General features: G+C 38.8%; 2 protein-coding genes across 3 annotated transcripts in view; both read left to right on the top strand.

Moving 5' to 3' along the window:
- fbxl8 (F-box and leucine-rich repeat protein 8) overlaps window positions 1-10,220 on the top strand; it is a 35,224-nt gene extending 25,004 nt beyond the window's left edge. For both annotated transcript variants that reach the window (XM_042331176.1, XM_042331175.1), the window contains one exon: window positions 9,723-10,220. In XM_042331176.1, the coding sequence (XP_042187110.1) occupies window positions 9,723-10,088 (366 nt within the window). In that variant the 3' untranslated portion in view covers window positions 10,089-10,220. The remainder of the gene's footprint in view (window positions 1-9,722) is intronic.
- A 3,914-nt stretch (window positions 10,221-14,134) lies between these two features.
- tmem8b (transmembrane protein 8B) overlaps window positions 14,135-19,037 on the top strand; it is a 291,112-nt gene continuing 286,209 nt past the window's right edge. Inside the window, exon 1 of the mRNA XM_042331174.1 lies at window positions 14,135-14,325. Coding sequence (XP_042187108.1) covers window positions 14,229-14,325 — 97 coding nt within the window. The 5' untranslated portion in view covers window positions 14,135-14,228. The remainder of the gene's footprint in view (window positions 14,326-19,037) is intronic.

The raw sequence follows: 19,037 nt of genomic DNA, 5'->3' as shown, positions 1-19,037 counted from the left end.
TGGGACCAGGGTAATCCATGACAACTCCTAATGGTTATAGTGGAGAGATGAACAGATCTGGGACCAGGGTAATCCATGAAGATGGTCCTTTGGAATGCTGTCTGTCTGATTTTTATTTTCAATGGGTTTTACTAACAAGGATCCCCACCATGCATGAAGTCTAATGTTAATGATATGTTGTGTTTTATATTCTATTAAGATGTGTAGTATATTTCAGGTGAGTCTGGTGCTAAACCAGGTTCTTATAGACTCCGTATGGATTTGGACAGTGAAGCTGAAAATTGCATTTTGGATTTGAGATTGAATGTTTCATATGAGACATTAATATGTTTTTACCTTTTTGATTTGAGGGTATTTAGAAATGAAAGTACTTTATATACCGTATTCTAGTCCCCCCCATTTGAAGGTGTCATAAGTATTTGGATAAAATTCTCTTCTAGTGTATTAAAGTAGTCAAACGTTTATTCCACGGGCGTTGGATGCATCACAACTTGTTTTGGTTGTATTTCGGATTATGTTTTGCCCAATAGAAAGTGAATGGTGAGTAATGTACTGTACACTTGGATAAAAAAACGTCCAGAATCTAAATGGTTCTTCGGGATTTGTATTCAAATACTTAATGACGTCTTCAAATGGGACTAGATCATAAAGTGCTTTAGTTTCTAAACAGTAAAACATATTTATGAAAATACCCTCAAATAAAAGGTGACATTCTGTGATATTGCCTCATATGAAAACATTTGTATATAATATATTAATATATTCTATAATGCTGGAGTCGCATTTAACATTTTAGTTTCACTGTCCAAATCCATACAGAGGGGAGTTTATTATGGTGTATATAATGTGTGTAGTATGGTGTATTTAATGTGTGTAGTATGGCGTATTTAATGTGTGTAGTATGGTGTATTTAATGTGTGTAGTATGGTGTATTTAATGTGTGTAGTATGGTGTATTTAATGTGTGTAGTATGGTGTATTTAATGTGTGTAGTATGGTGTATTTAATGTGTGTAGTATGGTGTATTTAATGTGTGTAGTATGGTGTATTTAATGTGTGTAGTATGGTGTATTTAATGTGTGTAGTATGGTGTATTTAATGTGTGTAGTATGGTGTATTTAATGTGTGTAGTATGGTGTATTTAATGTGTGTAGTATGGCGTATTTAATGTGTGTAGTATGGTGTATTTAATGTGTGTAGTATGGTGTATTTAATGTGTGTAGTATGGTGTATTTAATGTGTTTTATGTAATATTAGAAGAATGGTGCTGGAGGGGATGGCTGCCGTTTTACTGACTCCTGAATTCTGCTATTTTGTGTTTTTTTGCATGGTTTGAAACTTATTTTGTACATAATGTTGATGCTACTGTCTCTTATGACAGAAAAGATCTTCTGGACATCAGAACAGCGATTACTCACCTCGAACTGGACAAGGATTTTCTCTTTAATGAGTCTGACAGGAAGGGTAAAATTTTGCTCTCAGACGAGGCCCAAATTCCTGTCATTCACATTAAGGAAATACAGGGTGCCTGTGAGAATTCGTCAGCGAGTGGGTAACCCGCCTCTATCTCCATTCTATTAACCAACGTGCAATCACTGGGGAATAAACTGGATGAGCTCTGTTCGAGTTTATCCTACTAACGGGACATTAAAAACTGTAATATCTTATGTTTCACCAAGTCGTGGCTGAACACGGATAATATACAGTCGGCTGGGTTTTCCCTACATCGGCAGGACAGAACAGTTTTGTCCAGTAAGACGAGGGGCGGGGTGTGTGATGTCTAATATTAATTCTTTGGGATAGTTGTTGTTTTCGGTTCATCGACAGAACAGCTACATCCGGTAAGACAAGGTCTATTTGTCAATAACTGCTGGTGATGTCTAATATTCTCGGTATTGTTCGCAGGAGGTAGAGTACCCTATGATGAGCTGTAGACCACACTGTCTACCAAGAGCGTTTTCATCTACACTACTGTTCAATAGTTTGGGGTCACTTAGAAATGTCCTTGTTTTTTAAAAGAAAAGCAAAAACAATTGTCCATTTAAAATAAAATTGAATTGATCAGAAATACAGTGTAGACATTGTTAATGTTGTAAATGACTATTGTAGCAGCAAACTGCTGATTTTCATGGAATATCTACATATAATAGCTTCATTAAATAGTACCCACAAAACACCAGTCTCAACGTCAACAGTGAAGAGGCGACTCCGGGATGCTGGCCTTCTAGGCAGAGTTCCTCTGTCCAGTGTCTGTGTTCTTTTTCCCATCTTAATCTTTTCTTTTTATTGGCCAGTCTGAGATATTGCTTTTCCTTTGCAACTCTGCCTAGAAGGCCAGCATCCCGGAGTCGCCTCTTCACTGTTCCTTGGTGTCCGCATCACCAACAAACTAACATGGTGCAAACACACCAAGAAAGTTATGAAGACAACACCTTTTCCTCCTCTGGAGATTGGAAAGTTATACAGCTGCACCATCGAGAGCATCCTGACCTGTTGCATCACGGCCTGGTATGGCAACTGCTTGGCATCCGACCGTAAGGCGCTACAGAGGGTAGTGCGTATGGCCCAGTACATTATTGGGGCCAAGCTTCCTGCCATCCAGGACCTATATATTAGGCGGTGTTAGAGGAAGGCCCAAAGAATTGTCAAGATACTCCAGTCACCCAAGTCATAGACTGTTTCTCTGCTACTACACGGCAAGCGGTACCGGAGTGCCAAGTCTGCTTCTCACTGTTTATTATCTATGCATAGTCACTTTACCCCTTACCTACATATGACCTTGACTAACCTTTACCTCCGCAAATTGACTCGGTACCGCTACACCCTGTATATAGCCTCCTCATTGTTATTTGATTGTTACTTTATTTTACTTATTTTTTTACTTTAGGTTATTTAGTAAATATTTTCTTAACTATTATTTTCTTAACTGCATTGCTTGTAAGCAAGCATTTCTTTGTAAGGTCTACACCTGTTGTATTAATATGCAGTGCATTCGGAAAGTATTCAGACCCCTTGACCTTTTCTACATTTTGTTACATTACAGCCTTATTTTAAAATGGGTAAAAATGTTTTTTTTTTTTTTTTTTACTCATCAATCTACACACAATACCCCAAAATAACAAAGCGAAAACAGGTTTTTATATTTTTTGGGTAATATATAATTGGCCCAGCGTTGTCCGGGTTTGGCTGGGGTAGGCCCTTATTGTTAATAAGAAGTTTTTCTTAACGGACTTGCCTCGTTAAATAAAGGTTTTAAAAAAACTGTGGTAAATTCAATTGATTGGACATGATTTGGAAAGGCACACACCTGTCTATATAAGGTCCCACAGTTTTTTGTACCGCAGGGCAGCTCTCTAGGCCCTCTACTCTTTTCTATTTTTACCAATGATCTGCCACTTGCATTAAACAAAGCATGTGTGTGCTGATGATTCAACCATATATGCATCAGCAACCACAGCTAATGAAGTCACTGAAACCCTTAACTTCTCTAGGATATGTGGGACGGTAGCGTCCCACCTCACCAACAGCCAGTGAAATTGCAGGGCGCCAAATTCAAAACAACAGAAATCCCATAATTAAAATTCCTCAAACACAAGTATTTTACACCATTTTAAAGATAAGCTTGTTGTAAATCCAGCCACAGTGTCCGATTTCAAAAAGGCTTTACGACGAAAGCACACCAAACTATTATGTTAGGTCAGCACCTAGTCACAGAAAAACACAGCCATTTTTCCAGCCAAAGAAAGGAGTCACAAAAAGCAGAAATAGAGAGAAAATTAATCGCTAACCGTTGATGATCTTCATCAGATGACACTCACAGGACTTCACGTTACACAATACATGTATGTTTCGTTCGATGAAGTTCATATTTAAATCCAAAAATCTCAGTTTACATTGGCGCGTTCCGTTCAGTAATTCTAAAACACCCAGTGATTTTGCAGAGAGCCACATCAATTTACAGAAATACTCATAATAAACATACACTTTGATAAAAGATACAAGTGTTACACATGGAATTTTAGATGCACTTCTCCTTAATGCAACCGCTGTGTCAGATTTCAAAAAAACTTTCCAGGAAAGCAAACCATGCAATAATCTGAGTGCAGCGCTCAGACACAAATACTAGCCATACAGATACCCGCCATGTTGTGGAGTCAGAAATAGCATTATAAATATTCACTTACCTTTGATCTTCATCAGAATGCACTCCCAGGAATCCCAGTTCCACAATAAATGTTTGTTTCGTTCGATAAAGTCCATCTTTTATGTCCAAATACCTCCTTGTTGTTCGCGCATTTAGTTCACAAATCCAAATTCATGAGGCGCGATCACTTAGGTCTAGACAAAGTCCAAAAGTTCTGTTACAGTCCATAGAAACATGTCAAACGATGTATAGAATCAATCTTTAGGATGTTTTTAACATACATCTTCAATAATGTTCCAACCGGAGAATTCCTTTGTCTTTAGAAATGCAATGGAACGCAGCTACCTCTCACGGGAGCGCGCGTGATCAGCTCATGCTAGACACCTGGTTGAAACAGCTCTCTTTCTCTCCCCTTTCATAGTAGAAGCCTGAAACAACGTTCTAAAGACTGTTGACATCTAGTGGAAGCCTTAGAAAGTGCAATATGACCCCATAGACACTGTATATTCGATAGGCAATGACTTGAAAAACTACAAACCTCAGATTTCCCACTTCCTATTCTAGCTTTTTTCTCAGGTTTTTGCCTGCCATATGAGTTCTGTTATACTCACAGACATCATTCAAACAGTTTTAGAAACTTTAGAGTGTTTTATATCCAACTCTACTAATTATATGCATATTCTAGCTTTTAGGCCTGAGTAGCAGGCAGTTTACTCTGGGCACCTTTTTATCCAAGCTACTCAATACTGCCCCCCAGTCCCAAAGAAGTTAACAAAGAGTTGCAGTCTGTTTTGGAATGGAGGGCCAGTAATAAACCGGGCCTGAACATCTATAAAACTAAGAGCATTGTAATTAGTACAAATCATTCCATAAGTTCTAGACCTCAGTTGAATCTGGTAATGAATGGTGTGGCTGTTGAACAAGTTGAGGAGACTAAATTACTGGTTGTAAAGATGGGGAGAGGTCTGTCCATAATAGAGATGTTCAGCTTTTTTGACACAACACTCCACAAAGCAAGTCCTGCAGGCTGTAGTTTTGTCTAATCTTGATTATTGTCCAGTCGTGTGGTCCAGTGCTGCAAGGAAAGACCTAGTTAAACTGCAGCTGGTCCAGAATAGAGCGGCATGTCTTGCTCTTCATTGTAATCAGAGGGTTGATATTAATACTATGCTGCCGGTCTCTCTTGGCTAAGAGGAGAGACTGACTGCATAATGTCTTCTTTTTAGAAGAAACATCAATGTGTTGAAAATCCCAAATTGTTTGCATAGTCAACTTACACACAGCTCTGACACACACACTTACCCCAACCAGACATGCCACCAGGGGTCTTTTCACAGTCCCCAAATCCAGAACAAATTGAAGAAAGCGTACAGTATTATATAGAGCCCTTATTGCACGGAACTTCCTCCCATCTCATATTGCTCAAATAAACAGCAAACCTGGTTTCAAAAAACAGATAAAGCAACGCCTCGCGGGACATCGCCTCGCGGCACATCGTCTCGCCCCTATTGGACAGTTTGTGTCTATGTATTGTTATGAAGGCTACTTATGCCTTTAAAAAATGTATTTGGTTCTGTGCTTGAGCTGTTCTTGTCTATTGATGTTCTGTATTATGTTCTGTAAACATGTTTTGTGTTCTGTGTTCAGTGTGGGCCCCCAGGAAGAGTAGCTGCTGCTTTTGCAACAGCTAATGGGGATTCTAATAAAATACCAAAACACAGTTGATAGTGCATGTCAGAGCAAAAACCAAGCCATGAGGTCGAAGGAATTGTCTGTAGAGCTCCAAGACAGGATTGTGTCCAGGCACAGATCTGGGGAAGGCTACCAACACATTTCTGCAGCATTGAAGGTATCCAAGAACACAGTGGCCCCCATCGTTCTTAAATGGAAGAAGTTTGGAACCACCAAGACTCTTCCTAGAGCTGGCCGACCGGCCAAACTGAGCAATCGGGAGAAGGGCCTTGGTCAGGGAGGTGAACAAGAACCTGATGGTCACTCTGATGGAGCTCCTATGTGTGAGGTTGTTGGGGAAAATGCGGAGTCAGTAATGTACCAACAAGGAAAAAACAATCTTCTAGAGCACAAAAGAACGAACAATAACGCACAAAACAGAGAGGGAAGCCCGAGGGTTAAATAAGGAACATTAATTCATAGAATGGAAACCAGGTGTGTATGAATAATATTAAACATGGATCGGTGGTGACTAGAAAGCCGGTGCCGTCGACCGGCGAACAAGGAGAGGAACCAACTTCGGCAGAAGTCGTGACACTATGTGGGGATGGGAGAACCTTCCAGAAGGACAACCATCTCTGCAGCACTCCACCAATCAGGCCTTTATGGTAGAGTGGCCAGACGGAAGCCACTCCTCAGTAAAAGGCACATGACAGCCCGATTGGAGTTTGCCAAAAGACTCTAAAGACTCTCAGACCACGAGAAACAAGATTCTCTGGTTTGATGAAACCAAGATTGAACTCTTTGGCCTGAATGCCAAGTGTCACGTCTGGAGGAAACCTGGCACCATCCCTACAGTGAAGCATGGTGGTGGCAGCATCATGCTGTGGGTAATGTTTTTCAGCAGTCGGGGCTGAGAGACTAGTCAGGATCGAGGGAAAGATGAATGGAGAAAAGTACAGAGAGATCCATGATGAAAGACCTGCTCCAGAGCACACAGGACCTCAGACTGGGGCAAAGGTTCACTTTCCAACAGGACAACGAACCTAAGCTCACAGCCAAGACAACGCAGGAGTGGCTTCGAGACAAGTCTCTGAATGTCCTTGAGTGGCCCAGTCAGAGCCCGGACTGGGACCTGAAAATAGCTGTGCAGCAACGCTCTCCATCCAACCTAACAGACCTTGAGAGGATCTGCAGAGAAGAATAGGAGAAACTCCCCAAATACAGGTGTGCCAAGCTTGTAGCCTCATACCCAAGAAGACTCAAGGTTGTAATCGCTGCCAAAGGTGCTTCAACAAAGTACTGAGTAAAGGGTCTGAATACTTATGTAAATGTCATATTTGTTTTAATTTTTTTTTTTATACATTTGCAAAAATATCTAAAACCTGTTTTTGCTTTGTCAATATGGGGTATTGTGTATAGGTTGATGAGGGGGAAGAAAGCATAGAATTATTTTCGAATAAGGTTGTAACGTAACAAAATGTGGAAAAATTCAAGGGGTCTGAATACTTTTGAATGCCCTGTATTGGCCTAGTCAATAACATAATGTATTGTATGTTCTATTAATGTGTGAACTATGTTGTATTAATGTCTAATTATGTTGTATTAATGTCTAATAATGTTGTATTAATGTCTAATGTTGTATTAATGTCTAATGTTGTATTAATGTCTAATATGTTGTAATAATGTCTAATTATGTTGTATTAATGTCTAATAATGTTGTATTAATGTCTAATTATGTTGTATTAATGTCTAATAATGTTGTATTAATGTCTAATGTTGTATTAATGTCTAATGTTGTATTAATGTCTAATATGTTGTAATAATGTGTATGTATTAATGTTATGTTAATGTGTAATATGTTGTAGTATTATGTTGTAGTAATATGTGTATTAATGTGTAATGTTGTAGTACTGTGTTGTAGTACTGTGTAAAATGTTGTAGTACTATGTTGTAGTAATATGTGTAATGTGTAATATGTTGTAGTAATATGTGTAATGTGTAATATGTTGCAGTACTATGTGTATTCATGTGTAATATGTTGTAGTAATATGTGTATTATATGTTGTAGTATGTTGTAATATGTGTATTAATGTGTAATATGTTGTAGTAATATGTGTATTATATGTTGTAGTATGTTGTAGTAATATGTGTATTAATGTGTAATATGTTGTAGTACTATGTTGTAGTACTATGTGTATTAATGTGTAATGTGTTGTAATATGTTGTAGTAATATGTTGTAGTATGTTGTAGTAATATGTGTATTAATGTGTAATATGTTGTAGTACTATGTTGTAGTAATATGTGTATTAATGTGTAATATGTTGTAGTACTATGTTGTAGTAATGTGTATTAATGTGTAGTATGTTGTAGTAATATGTGTATTAATGTGTAATATGTTGTAGTACTATGTTGTAGTAATATGTGTATTAATGTGTAATATGTTGTAGTACTATGTTGTAGTAATGTGTATTAATGTGTAGTATGTTGTAGTAATATGTGTATTAATGTGTAATATGTTGTAGTATGTTGAAGTAATATGTGTATTAATGTGTGATATGTTGTAGTACTATGTGTAATATGTTGTAGTCATATGTGTATTAATGTGTAATATGTGTATAAATGTGTAATATGTTGTAGTACTATGTTGTAGTAATATGTTGTAGTAATATGTGTATTAATGTGTAATATGTTGTAGGAATATGTGTATTAATGTGTGATATGTTGTAGTACTATGTGTAATATGTTGTAGTACTATGTTGTAGTAATATGTGTATTAATGTATAATATGTTGTAGTAATATGTGTATTAATGTGTAATATGTTGTAGTACTATGTTGTAGTAATATGTTGTAGTAATATGTGTATTAATGTGTAATATGTTGTAGTAATATGTGTATTAATGTATAATATGTGTATTAATGTGTAATATGTTGTAGTAATATGTGTATTAATGTGTAGTATGTTGTAGTAATATGTGTATTAATGTGTAATATGTAGTACTATGTTGTAGTAATATGTGTATTAATGTGTGATATGTTGTAGTCCTATGTGTAATATGTTGTAGTCATATGTGTATTAATGTGTAATATGTGTATAAATGTGTAATATGTTGTAGTACTATGTTGTAGTAATATGTTGTAGTAATATGTGTATTAATGTGTAATATGTTGTAGGAATATGTGTATTAATGTGTGATATGTTGTAGTACTATGTGTAATATGTTGTAGTACTATGTTGTAGTAATATGTGTATTAATGTATAATATGTTGTAGTAATATGTGTATTAATGTATAATATGTTGTAGTAATATGTGTATTAATGTGTAATATGTTGTAGTAATATGTGTATTAATGTATAATATGTGTATTAATGTGTAATATGTTGTAGTAATATGTGTATTAATGTGTAGTATGTTGTAGTAATATGTGTATTAATGTGTAATATGTTGTAGTAATATGTGTATTAATGTGTAATATGTAGTACTATGTTGTAGTAATATGTGTATTAATGTGTAATATGTAGTACTATGTTGTAGTAATATGTGTGTATGTGTAATATGTTGTAGTACTATGTTGTAGTAATATGTTGTAGTAATATGTGTATTAATGTGTAATATGTTGTAGTACTATGTGTATTAATGTGTAGTATGTTGTAGTAATATGTGTATTAATGTGTAATATGTTGTAGTAATATGTGTATTAATGTGTAATATGTAGTACTATGTTGTAGTAATATGTGTATTAATGTGTGATATGTTGTAGTACTATGTTGTAGTAATATGTGTATTAATGTGTGATATGTTGTAGTACTATGTTGTAGTAATATGTGTATTAATGTGTGATATGTTGTAGTAATATGTGTATTAATGTGTAGTATGTTGTAGTAATATGTGTAATATTTTCCAGGTAAGCCTGATATTGGACCACACTCTTCCCATGGATCATTTCAGCTCCGTATTGCAGCCCAGCGTTCCTCTGCAGCACCTGGAACTCCTCACATTTACTGACCTGGTCCAGCAGACACACCTGGTCACCCAGAGCTACAGCCACGCCCTGGAGACAATCATACTGCAGACCACCTCATCTCCAGAGCTGGACTCCGCCCTGCGCTCCCTGGCCGCAGCCTGCAGCCTCCTCAGAGAGGTCCACTGTTACTGTGTGGTGTCGTGTGATGTCATCAGGGCCTTTAAAGACGGCTGCCCTCGCCTGTGGAGATACACGCTGAAGACACGCAAAGAGCCACACCCCTGGAGATGCACTGTTATTAAATGACAACCAATCACACACCTGGAGATGCACTGTTATTAAATGACAACCAATCACACCCCTGGAGTTGCACTGTTATTAACTGAAAACTAATCACACACCTGGAGATGCACTGTTATTAAATGACAACCAATCACACCCCTGGAGTTGCACTGTTATTAACTGACAACCAATCACACACCTGGAGATGCACCAGACTGTTATTATAATCAGACATGTTACAACAGACTGTTATTATAATCAGACATGTTACACCAGACTGTTATTATAATCAGACGTGTTACACCAGACTGTTATTATAATCAGACATGTTACACCAGAGTGTTATTGTAATCAGACATGTTACACCAGACTGTTATAATCAATCAGACATGTTACACCAGACTGTTATAATCAATCAGACATGTTACACCAGACTGTTATTATAATCAGACGTGTTACACCAGACTGTTATTATAATCAGACATGTTACACCAGACTGTTATTATAATCAGACATGTTACACCAGACTGTTATTATAATCAGACATGTTGCACCAGACTGTTATTATAATCAGACGTGTTACACCAGACTGTTATTATAATCAGACATGTTACACCAGACTGTTATTATAATCAATCAGACATGTTACACCAGACTGTTATAATCAATCAGACATGTTACACCAGACTGTTATTATAATCAGACATGTTGCACCAGACTGTTATTATAATCAGACGTGTTACACCAGACTGTTATTATAATCAGACGTGTTACACCAGACTGTTATTATAATCAGACATGTTACACCAGACTTATTATAATCAGACATGTTACACCAGACTGTTATTATAATCAATCAGACATGTTACACCAGACTGTTATTATAATCATACATGTTACACCAGACTGTTATTATAATCAGACATGTTACACCAGACTGTTATTATAATCAGACATGTTACACCAGACTGTTATTATAATCAGACATGTTACACCAGACTGTTATTATAATCAGACATGTTACACCAGACTGTTATTATAATCAGACATGTTACACCAGACTGTTATTATAATCAGACATGTTACACCAGACTGTTATTATAATCTGACATGTTACACCAGACTGTTATTATAATCAGACATGTTACACCAGACTGTTATTATAATCAGACATGTTACACCAGACTGTTATTATAATCAGACATGTTATTACAGCCACCGTTAAGTTAGGGGGCACAGGGTCGCCCTCTCAGATTTGTCCTGTTAAAAAAAGGTTTCAGAACATCTACTCATTCCAGGGTTTTAGAACACCTACTCATTCCAGGGTTTTAGAACACCTACTCATTCCAGGGTTTTAGAACACCTACTCATTCCAGGGTTTTAGAACACCTACTCATTCCAGGGTTTTAGAACACCTACTCATTCCAGGGTTTCAGAACATCGACTCATTCAAGGGTTTTTCTTTATTTTTAGTATTTTCTACATTGTAGAATAATAATGAAGAGAAAACTATGAATTAACACATGGAATCATGTAGTAACCAAAAAAGTGTTAAACAAACCAATCAATGCATTTGAGCCAATCAGTTGTGTTGTGACAAGATGGGGTTGGTATACAGGAGATAGGGTTGGTATACAGGAGATAGGGGTGGTAAACAGGAGATAGGGGTGGTATACAGGAGATAGGGTTGGTATACAGGAGATAGGGGTGGTATACAGGAGATAGGGGTGGTATACAGGAGATAGGGGTGGTATACAGGAGATAGGGGTGGTATACAGGAGATAGGGGTGGTATACAGGAGATAGGGGTGGTAAACAGGAGATAGTGGTGGTATACAGGAGATAGGGGTGGTAAACAGGAGATAGGGGTGGTATACAGGAGATAGGGTTGGTATACAGAAGATTGCCCTATTTGTTAAAAGACCAAGTCCATATTATGGCAAGAACAGCTCAAATAAGCAAAGATAAACGACATTTCATCATTACTTTTAGACATGAAGGTCAGTCAATAGGGAACATTTCAAGAACTTTTAAAGTTTCTTCACTTGCGGTTGCAAAAACCATCAAGCGCTGTGATGAAACTGGCTCTCATGAGGACTGCCACAGGAAAGGAAGACCCAGAGTTACCTCTGCTGCGATATGATGAAACTAGCTCTCATGAGGACCACCACAGGAAAGGAAGACCTAGAGTTACATCTGCTGCAGAGGATAAGTTCATTAGAGTTACCAGCCTCAGAAATGGCAGCCCAAATAAATGCTTCGCAGAGTTAAAGTAACAGACACATCTCAACATCAATTGTTCAGAGGAAACTGTGAATCAGGCCTTCATGGTCGAATTGCTGCAAAGAATCCATTACTAAAGGACACCAATAAGAAGAAGAGACTTGCTTGGGCCAAGAAACACGAGCAATGGACATGAGACCGGTGGAAATCTGTCTGTTGGTCTGGAGTCCAAAATTGAGATCATTGGTTCCAACTGCTGTGTCTTTGTGAGACGCAGTGTGCATGAACGGATGATCTCCGCATGTGTGGTTCCCACCATGAAGCATGGAGGAGGAGGCGTGGGGGTGCTTTGCTGGTGACACGGTCTGTAATTTATTTATAATTCAAGTCACACTTAACCAGCATGGCTCCCACAGCATTCTGCAGCGATGCTCCATCCCATCTGGTTTATGTTTAGTGGGACTATCAATTGTTTTTCAACAGGACAACAGGACAATGACCCAACACACCTCCAGGCTGTGTAAGGGCTATTTGACCAAGAAGGACAGTGATGAAGGGCTGCATCAGATGACGTGGCCTCCACAATCCCCCCAACCTCAACCAAATGAGAAGGTTTGGGATGAGTCGGACCGCAGAGTGAAGGAAAAGCCGCCAACAAGTGCTCAGCATATGTGGGAACTCCTTCAAGACTGTTGGAAAAGCATTCCAGGTGAAGCTGGTTGAGAGAATGCCAAGAGTGTGCTGTCAACAAGGCAAAGGGTGGCTATTTGAAAAACATCAAATATATTTTGATTTGTTTAACACTTTTTTGGTTACTACATGATTCCATATGTGTTGTTTCATAGTTTTGGTTTCTTCACTACTATTCTACAATGTAGACAATAGTAAAAAGAACAAAAAACCCTTGAATGAGTCTGTGTTCTAAAACTTTTGACCGGTAGTGTATATTCTACCCAACAAAACTTTGTGTGTGCAGCTATATCCTAATGAGGTGTCATTTCACATTTCCTGCTTGACCTTCTAAGGTTCAAGTTTTTCCTAGCCACTGTGCTTCTACATCTGCATTGTTGCTGTTTGGGGTTTCAGAGTTTCTGTAGAAGCACTGTGTGACAACTGCTGATGTAAAACCGGATTTATAAATACATTTGATTGATTAATTAACGTTGAGTCATTTATAACAGTGACAGGTGACAGTTCATTAACGTTGAGTCAATTATAACAGTGACAGGTTACATTTCATTAACGTTGAGTCAATTATAACAGTGACAGGTTACATTTCATTAACGTTGAGTCATTTATAACAGTGACAGGTTACATTTCATTAACGTTGAGTCATTTATAACAGTGACAGGTGACAGTTCATTAACGTTGAGTCAATTATAACAGTGACAGGTTACATTTCATTAACGTTGAGTCAATTATAACAGTGACAGGTTACATTTCAATCCCATCACCACACGGTGGCGCTATTCACTCATAAGACAATTTAACTTACTATCTCATGACAACTACATTATTTTCAAAAAATCTTGAAATGAATGATTTTCATGTAAAATGTCAATTCAAAGGTTGAACTTGAATTTATATGTGAGGCAAAATAAGATTATCCAGAAAGCTTGGACAACTGTAGGTTATTCATAACTTCAACCATCCTTACGACAAACCTTCACCTCGGATGCAGATTGTAATTTATTGTGCCTCTGCATGCCTATTGACTGTCTGACAGCTTATTCCTCCAATGAACAGTCGGAATGATAGCAATGTCGAATCACTGCAGATGGGGGGGGGCGGAGCTCCGGTGGACCTGCCGTCCAAATGACGTCATGCGCGCACAGCTGGTCCCGATTGCAATATGTGAACATGTAGAAGAAGCAGGAAGACTATATCAGTGATATCAAATATACAGCTCTGTCTTCCGGAGGTACACGTTCTGTTCATCACGATGCGGCGGCTGAACGGGTCGGGATCTGGCTCTGGAATGGCACGTCTGCGGTTCCTGTTGATTGTTTACAGTTACACCTTTCTCCTTTTGCCTGGAGGTGAGTCACGGGCTACTGTAACTACAGCTATACTGCTTGCTGCCTCTACTGCTGCCTCATAAACTACTGTAACTACAGCTATAATGCTACCTCTACTGCTGCCTCATAAACTACTGTAACTACAGCTACACTGCTACCGGCTTTACTGCTACTGCTTCCATGACATTCCCATCGAGCCGTGATCTGATAGAGAGGAAAGGAGAGAGGAGCTGTCCTTTGTCTTGGTGCTGAAACACTCGGTGGTAGTCTTGTACAGGATTCAGAGTGTAGGAGAGGATATGATGTGGCGTTACACAGCTTTGGTGTTTTGTTAGTCTATTCTATCATATCGTTATACAAAGCTATAGAAAACCCTACTGTCTGGGTCTCAATAAAAGGCGACCCTGTAAACTAAGTTCAGTACACAGCGTTGGTGTTCTTTTTGATGAAGGGTAGGAGACGGAGCAAAGCATACCTCTGTCCCCTCTGCTTCATTTCTCCTTTACCTTATTCAAAAAGTATTATCATTTAATAGATATATTATAGGATTCATCAATTAGACCATGAAGATTGGACCTTTTGCATGTTCTATATTCAAGCATTTATAATTGGTTCTCTAATTACGAATAGTCTAATTAGCCTAATGAATTGGGTATCCGTTGGCTATAATATTAGATCATCAGATAAATCCTTCATTATATATTCTCTGTAATTGTATTTTGGTGTTTGGTATTTTTTATTTTTTAAACACATTTAGGAATTAAACAAAGGCTCTGGTAAAACCAACCCACTGGGTGCACACTTCAATTCAACATCTAGGCCACGTTGGGTCAACATCATTTCATTGAAATAATGTGGACACATTGATGGAATGGTCACCTCCTGAATCAGCTCAATGCTGTATGTCATATCATAGACTATTAGCATCGAGTATTAACATCCAGTATATAGACTATTAACATCCACTATATAGACTATTAACATCCACTATTAACATCCACTATATAGACTGTTAACATCCACTATATAGACTATTAACATCCAGTATTAACATCCAGTATATAGACTATTAACATCCACTACTAACATCCAGTTTATAGACTATTAACATCCAGTATATAGGCTATTAACATCCAGTATTAACATCCAGAATATAGGCTATTAACATCCATTATATTGACTATTAACATCCAGTATATAGACTGTTAACATCCAGTATATAGACTATTAACATCCAGTATTAACATCCAGTATATAGACTATTACATCAGTATATAGACTATTAACATCCAGTTTATAGACTATTAACATCCAGTATATAGACTATTAACATCCAGTGTTAACATCCAGTATATAGACTATTAACATCCAGTATTAACATCCAGTATATAGACTATTACATCAATATATAGACTATTAACATCCTGTATATAGACTATTAACATCCAGTATATAGACTATTAACATCCAGTATATAGACTATTAGCATCCAGTATATATACGATCACATCCAGTATATAGACTATTAACATCCAGTATATAGACTATTAACATCCAGTATATAGACTATTAACATCCACTATTAACATCCACTATTAACATCCAGTATATAGACTATTAACATCCAGTATATGGACTATTAACATCCAGTATATAGACTATTAACATCCAGTATATAGACTATTAGCATCCAGTATATATACGATCACATCCAGTATATAGACTATTAACATCCAGTATATAGACTATTAACATCCACTATTAACATCCACTATTAACATCCAGTATATAGACTATTAACATCCAGTATATGGACTATTAACATCCAGTATATAGACTATTAACATCCAGTATTAACATCCACTATTAACATCCAGTATATTGACTATTAACATCCAGTATATTGACTATTAACATCCAGTATTAACATCCAGTATATAGACTATTAACATCCAGTATTAACATCCAGTATAAACATCCAGTATTAACATCCAGTATATTGACTATTAACATCCGGTATATTGACTATTAACATCCAGTATTAACATCCAGTATATAGACTATTAACATCCAGTATTAACATCCAGTATTTACATCCAGTATTAACATCCAGTATATTGACTATTAACATCCAGTATATAGACTGTTAACATCCAGTATATTGACTATTAACATAGTCAAATAAAATTTGATTTGATTTGATTTGTCACATACACATGGTTAGCAGATGTTAATGCGAGTGTAGCGAAATGCTTGTGCTTCTAGTTCCGACAATGCAGTAATAACCAACAAGTAATCTAACTAACAATTCCAAAACTACTGTCTTATATACAGTGTAAGGGGATAAAGAATATGTACATAAGGATATATGAATGAGTGATGGTACAGAGCAGCATAGGCAAGATACAGTAGATGGTATCGAGTACAGTATATACATATGAGATGAGTATGTAAACCAAGTGGCATAGTTAAAGTGGCTAGTGATACATGTATTACATAAGGATGCAGTCGATGATATAGGAAGGCCATAAAGATCATCAAGGACATCAACCACCGAGCCACTGCCTGTTCACCCGCTGTCATCCAGAAGGCGAGGGTCATAGTACAGTATATACGTATGCATATGAGATGAATAATGTAGGGTAAGTAACATTAAATAGGGTAGCATTGTTTAAAGTGGCTAGTGATATATTTACATCATTTCCCATCAATTCCCATTATTAAAGTGGCTGGAGTTGAGTCAGTGTCAGTGTCAGTGTGTTGGCAGCAGCCACTCAATGTTAGTGGTGGCTGTTTAACAGTCTGATGGCCTTGAGATAGAAGCTGTTTTTCAGTCTCTCGGTCCCAGCTTTGATGCACCTGTACTGACCTCGCCTTCTGGATGATAGCGGGGTGAACAGGCAGTGGCTCAGGTGGTTGATGTCCTTGATGATCTTTATGGCCTTCCTGTAACATCGGGTGGTGTAGGTGTCCTGGACGGCAGGTAGTTTGCCCCCGGTGATGCGTTGTGCAGACCTCACTACCCTCTGGAGAGCCTTACGGTTGAGGGCGGAGCAGTTGCCGTACCAGGCGGTGATACAGCCCGCCAGGATGCTCTCGATTGTGCATCTGTAGAAGTTTGTGAGTGCTTTTGGTGACAAGCCGAATTTCTTCAGCCTCCTGAGGTTGAAGAGGCGCTGCTGCGCCTTCTTCACGATGCTGTCTGTGTGAGTGGACCAATTCAGTTTGTCTGTGATGTGTATGCCGAGGAACTTAAAACTTGCTACCCTCTCCACTACTGTTCCATCGATGTGGATAGGGGGGTGTTGCCTCTGCTGTTTCCTGAAGTCCACAATCATCTCCTTAGTTTTGTTGACGTTGAGTGTGAGGTTATTTTCCTGACACCACACTCCGAGGGCCCTCACCTCCTCCCTGTAGGCCGTCTCGTCGTTGTTGGTAATCAAGCCTACCACTGTTGTGTCGTCCACAAACTTGATGATTGAGTTGGAGGCGTGCGTGGCCACGCAGTCGTGGGTGAACAGGGAGTACAGGAGAGGGCTCAGAACGCACCCTTGTGGGGCCCCAGTGTTGAGGATCAGCGGGGAGGAGATGTTGTTGCCTACCCTCACCACCTGGGGGCGGCCCGTCAGGAAGTCCAGTACCCAGTTGCACAGGGCGGGGTCGAGACCCAGGGTCTCGAGCTTGATGACGAGCTTGGAGGGTACTATGGTGTTGAATGCCGAGCTGTAGTCGATGAACAGCATTCTCACATAGGTATTCCTCTTGTCCAGATGGGTTAGGGCAGTGTGCAGTGTGGTTGAGATTGCATTGTCTGTGGACCTATTTGGGCGGTAAGCAAATTGGAGTGGGTCTAGGGTGCCAGGTAGGGTGGAGGTGATATGGTCCTTGACTAGTCTCTCAAACCACTTCATGATGACGGATGTGAGTGCTACGGGGCGGTAGTCGTTTAGCTCAGTTACCTTAGCTTTCTTGGGAACAGGAACAATGGTGGCCCTCTTGAAGCATGTGGGAACAGCAGACTGGTATAGGGATTGATTGAATATGTCCGTAAACACACCGGCCAGCTGGTCTGCGCATGCTCTGAGGGCGCGGCTGGGGATGCCGTCTGGGCCTGCAGCCTTGCGAGGGTTAACACGTTTAAATGTCTTACTCACCTCGGCTGCAGTGAAGGAGAGACCGCATGTTTTCAATGCAGGCCGTGTCAGTGGCACTGTATTGTCCTCAAAGCGGGCAAAAAGTTATTTAGTCTGCCTGGGAGCAAGACATCCTGGTCCGTGACTGGGCTGGATTTCTTCCTGTAGTCCGTGATTGACTGTAGACCCTGCCACATGCCTCTTGTGTCTGAGCCGTTGAATTGAGATTCTACTTTGTCTCTGTACTGACGCTTAGCTTGTTTAATAGCCTTGCGGAGGGAATAGCTGCACTGTTTGTATTCAGTCATGTCACCAGACACCTTGCCCTGATTAAAAGCAGTGGTTCGCGCTTTCAGTTTCACACGAATGCTGCCATCAATCCACGGTTTCTGGTTAGGGAATGTTTTAATCGTTGCTATGAGAACGACATCTTCAACGCACGTTCTAATGAACTCGCACACCGAATCAGCGTATTCGTCAATGTTGTTGTCTGACGCAATACGAAACATCTCCCAGTCTACGTGATGGAAGCAGTCTTGGAGTGTGGAGTCAGCTTGGTCAGACCAGCGTTGGACAGACCTCAGCGTGGGAGCCTCTTGT

This window comes from Oncorhynchus tshawytscha, linkage group LG12 (assembly GCF_018296145.1).
Source record: "Oncorhynchus tshawytscha isolate Ot180627B linkage group LG12, Otsh_v2.0, whole genome shotgun sequence".
In the NCBI taxonomy this organism is placed as follows: domain Eukaryota; kingdom Metazoa; phylum Chordata; class Actinopteri; order Salmoniformes; family Salmonidae; genus Oncorhynchus; species Oncorhynchus tshawytscha.
The sequence above is the reverse complement of the archived record's forward strand: the minus strand, read 5'-3'. Positions and strand labels throughout refer to the sequence as shown.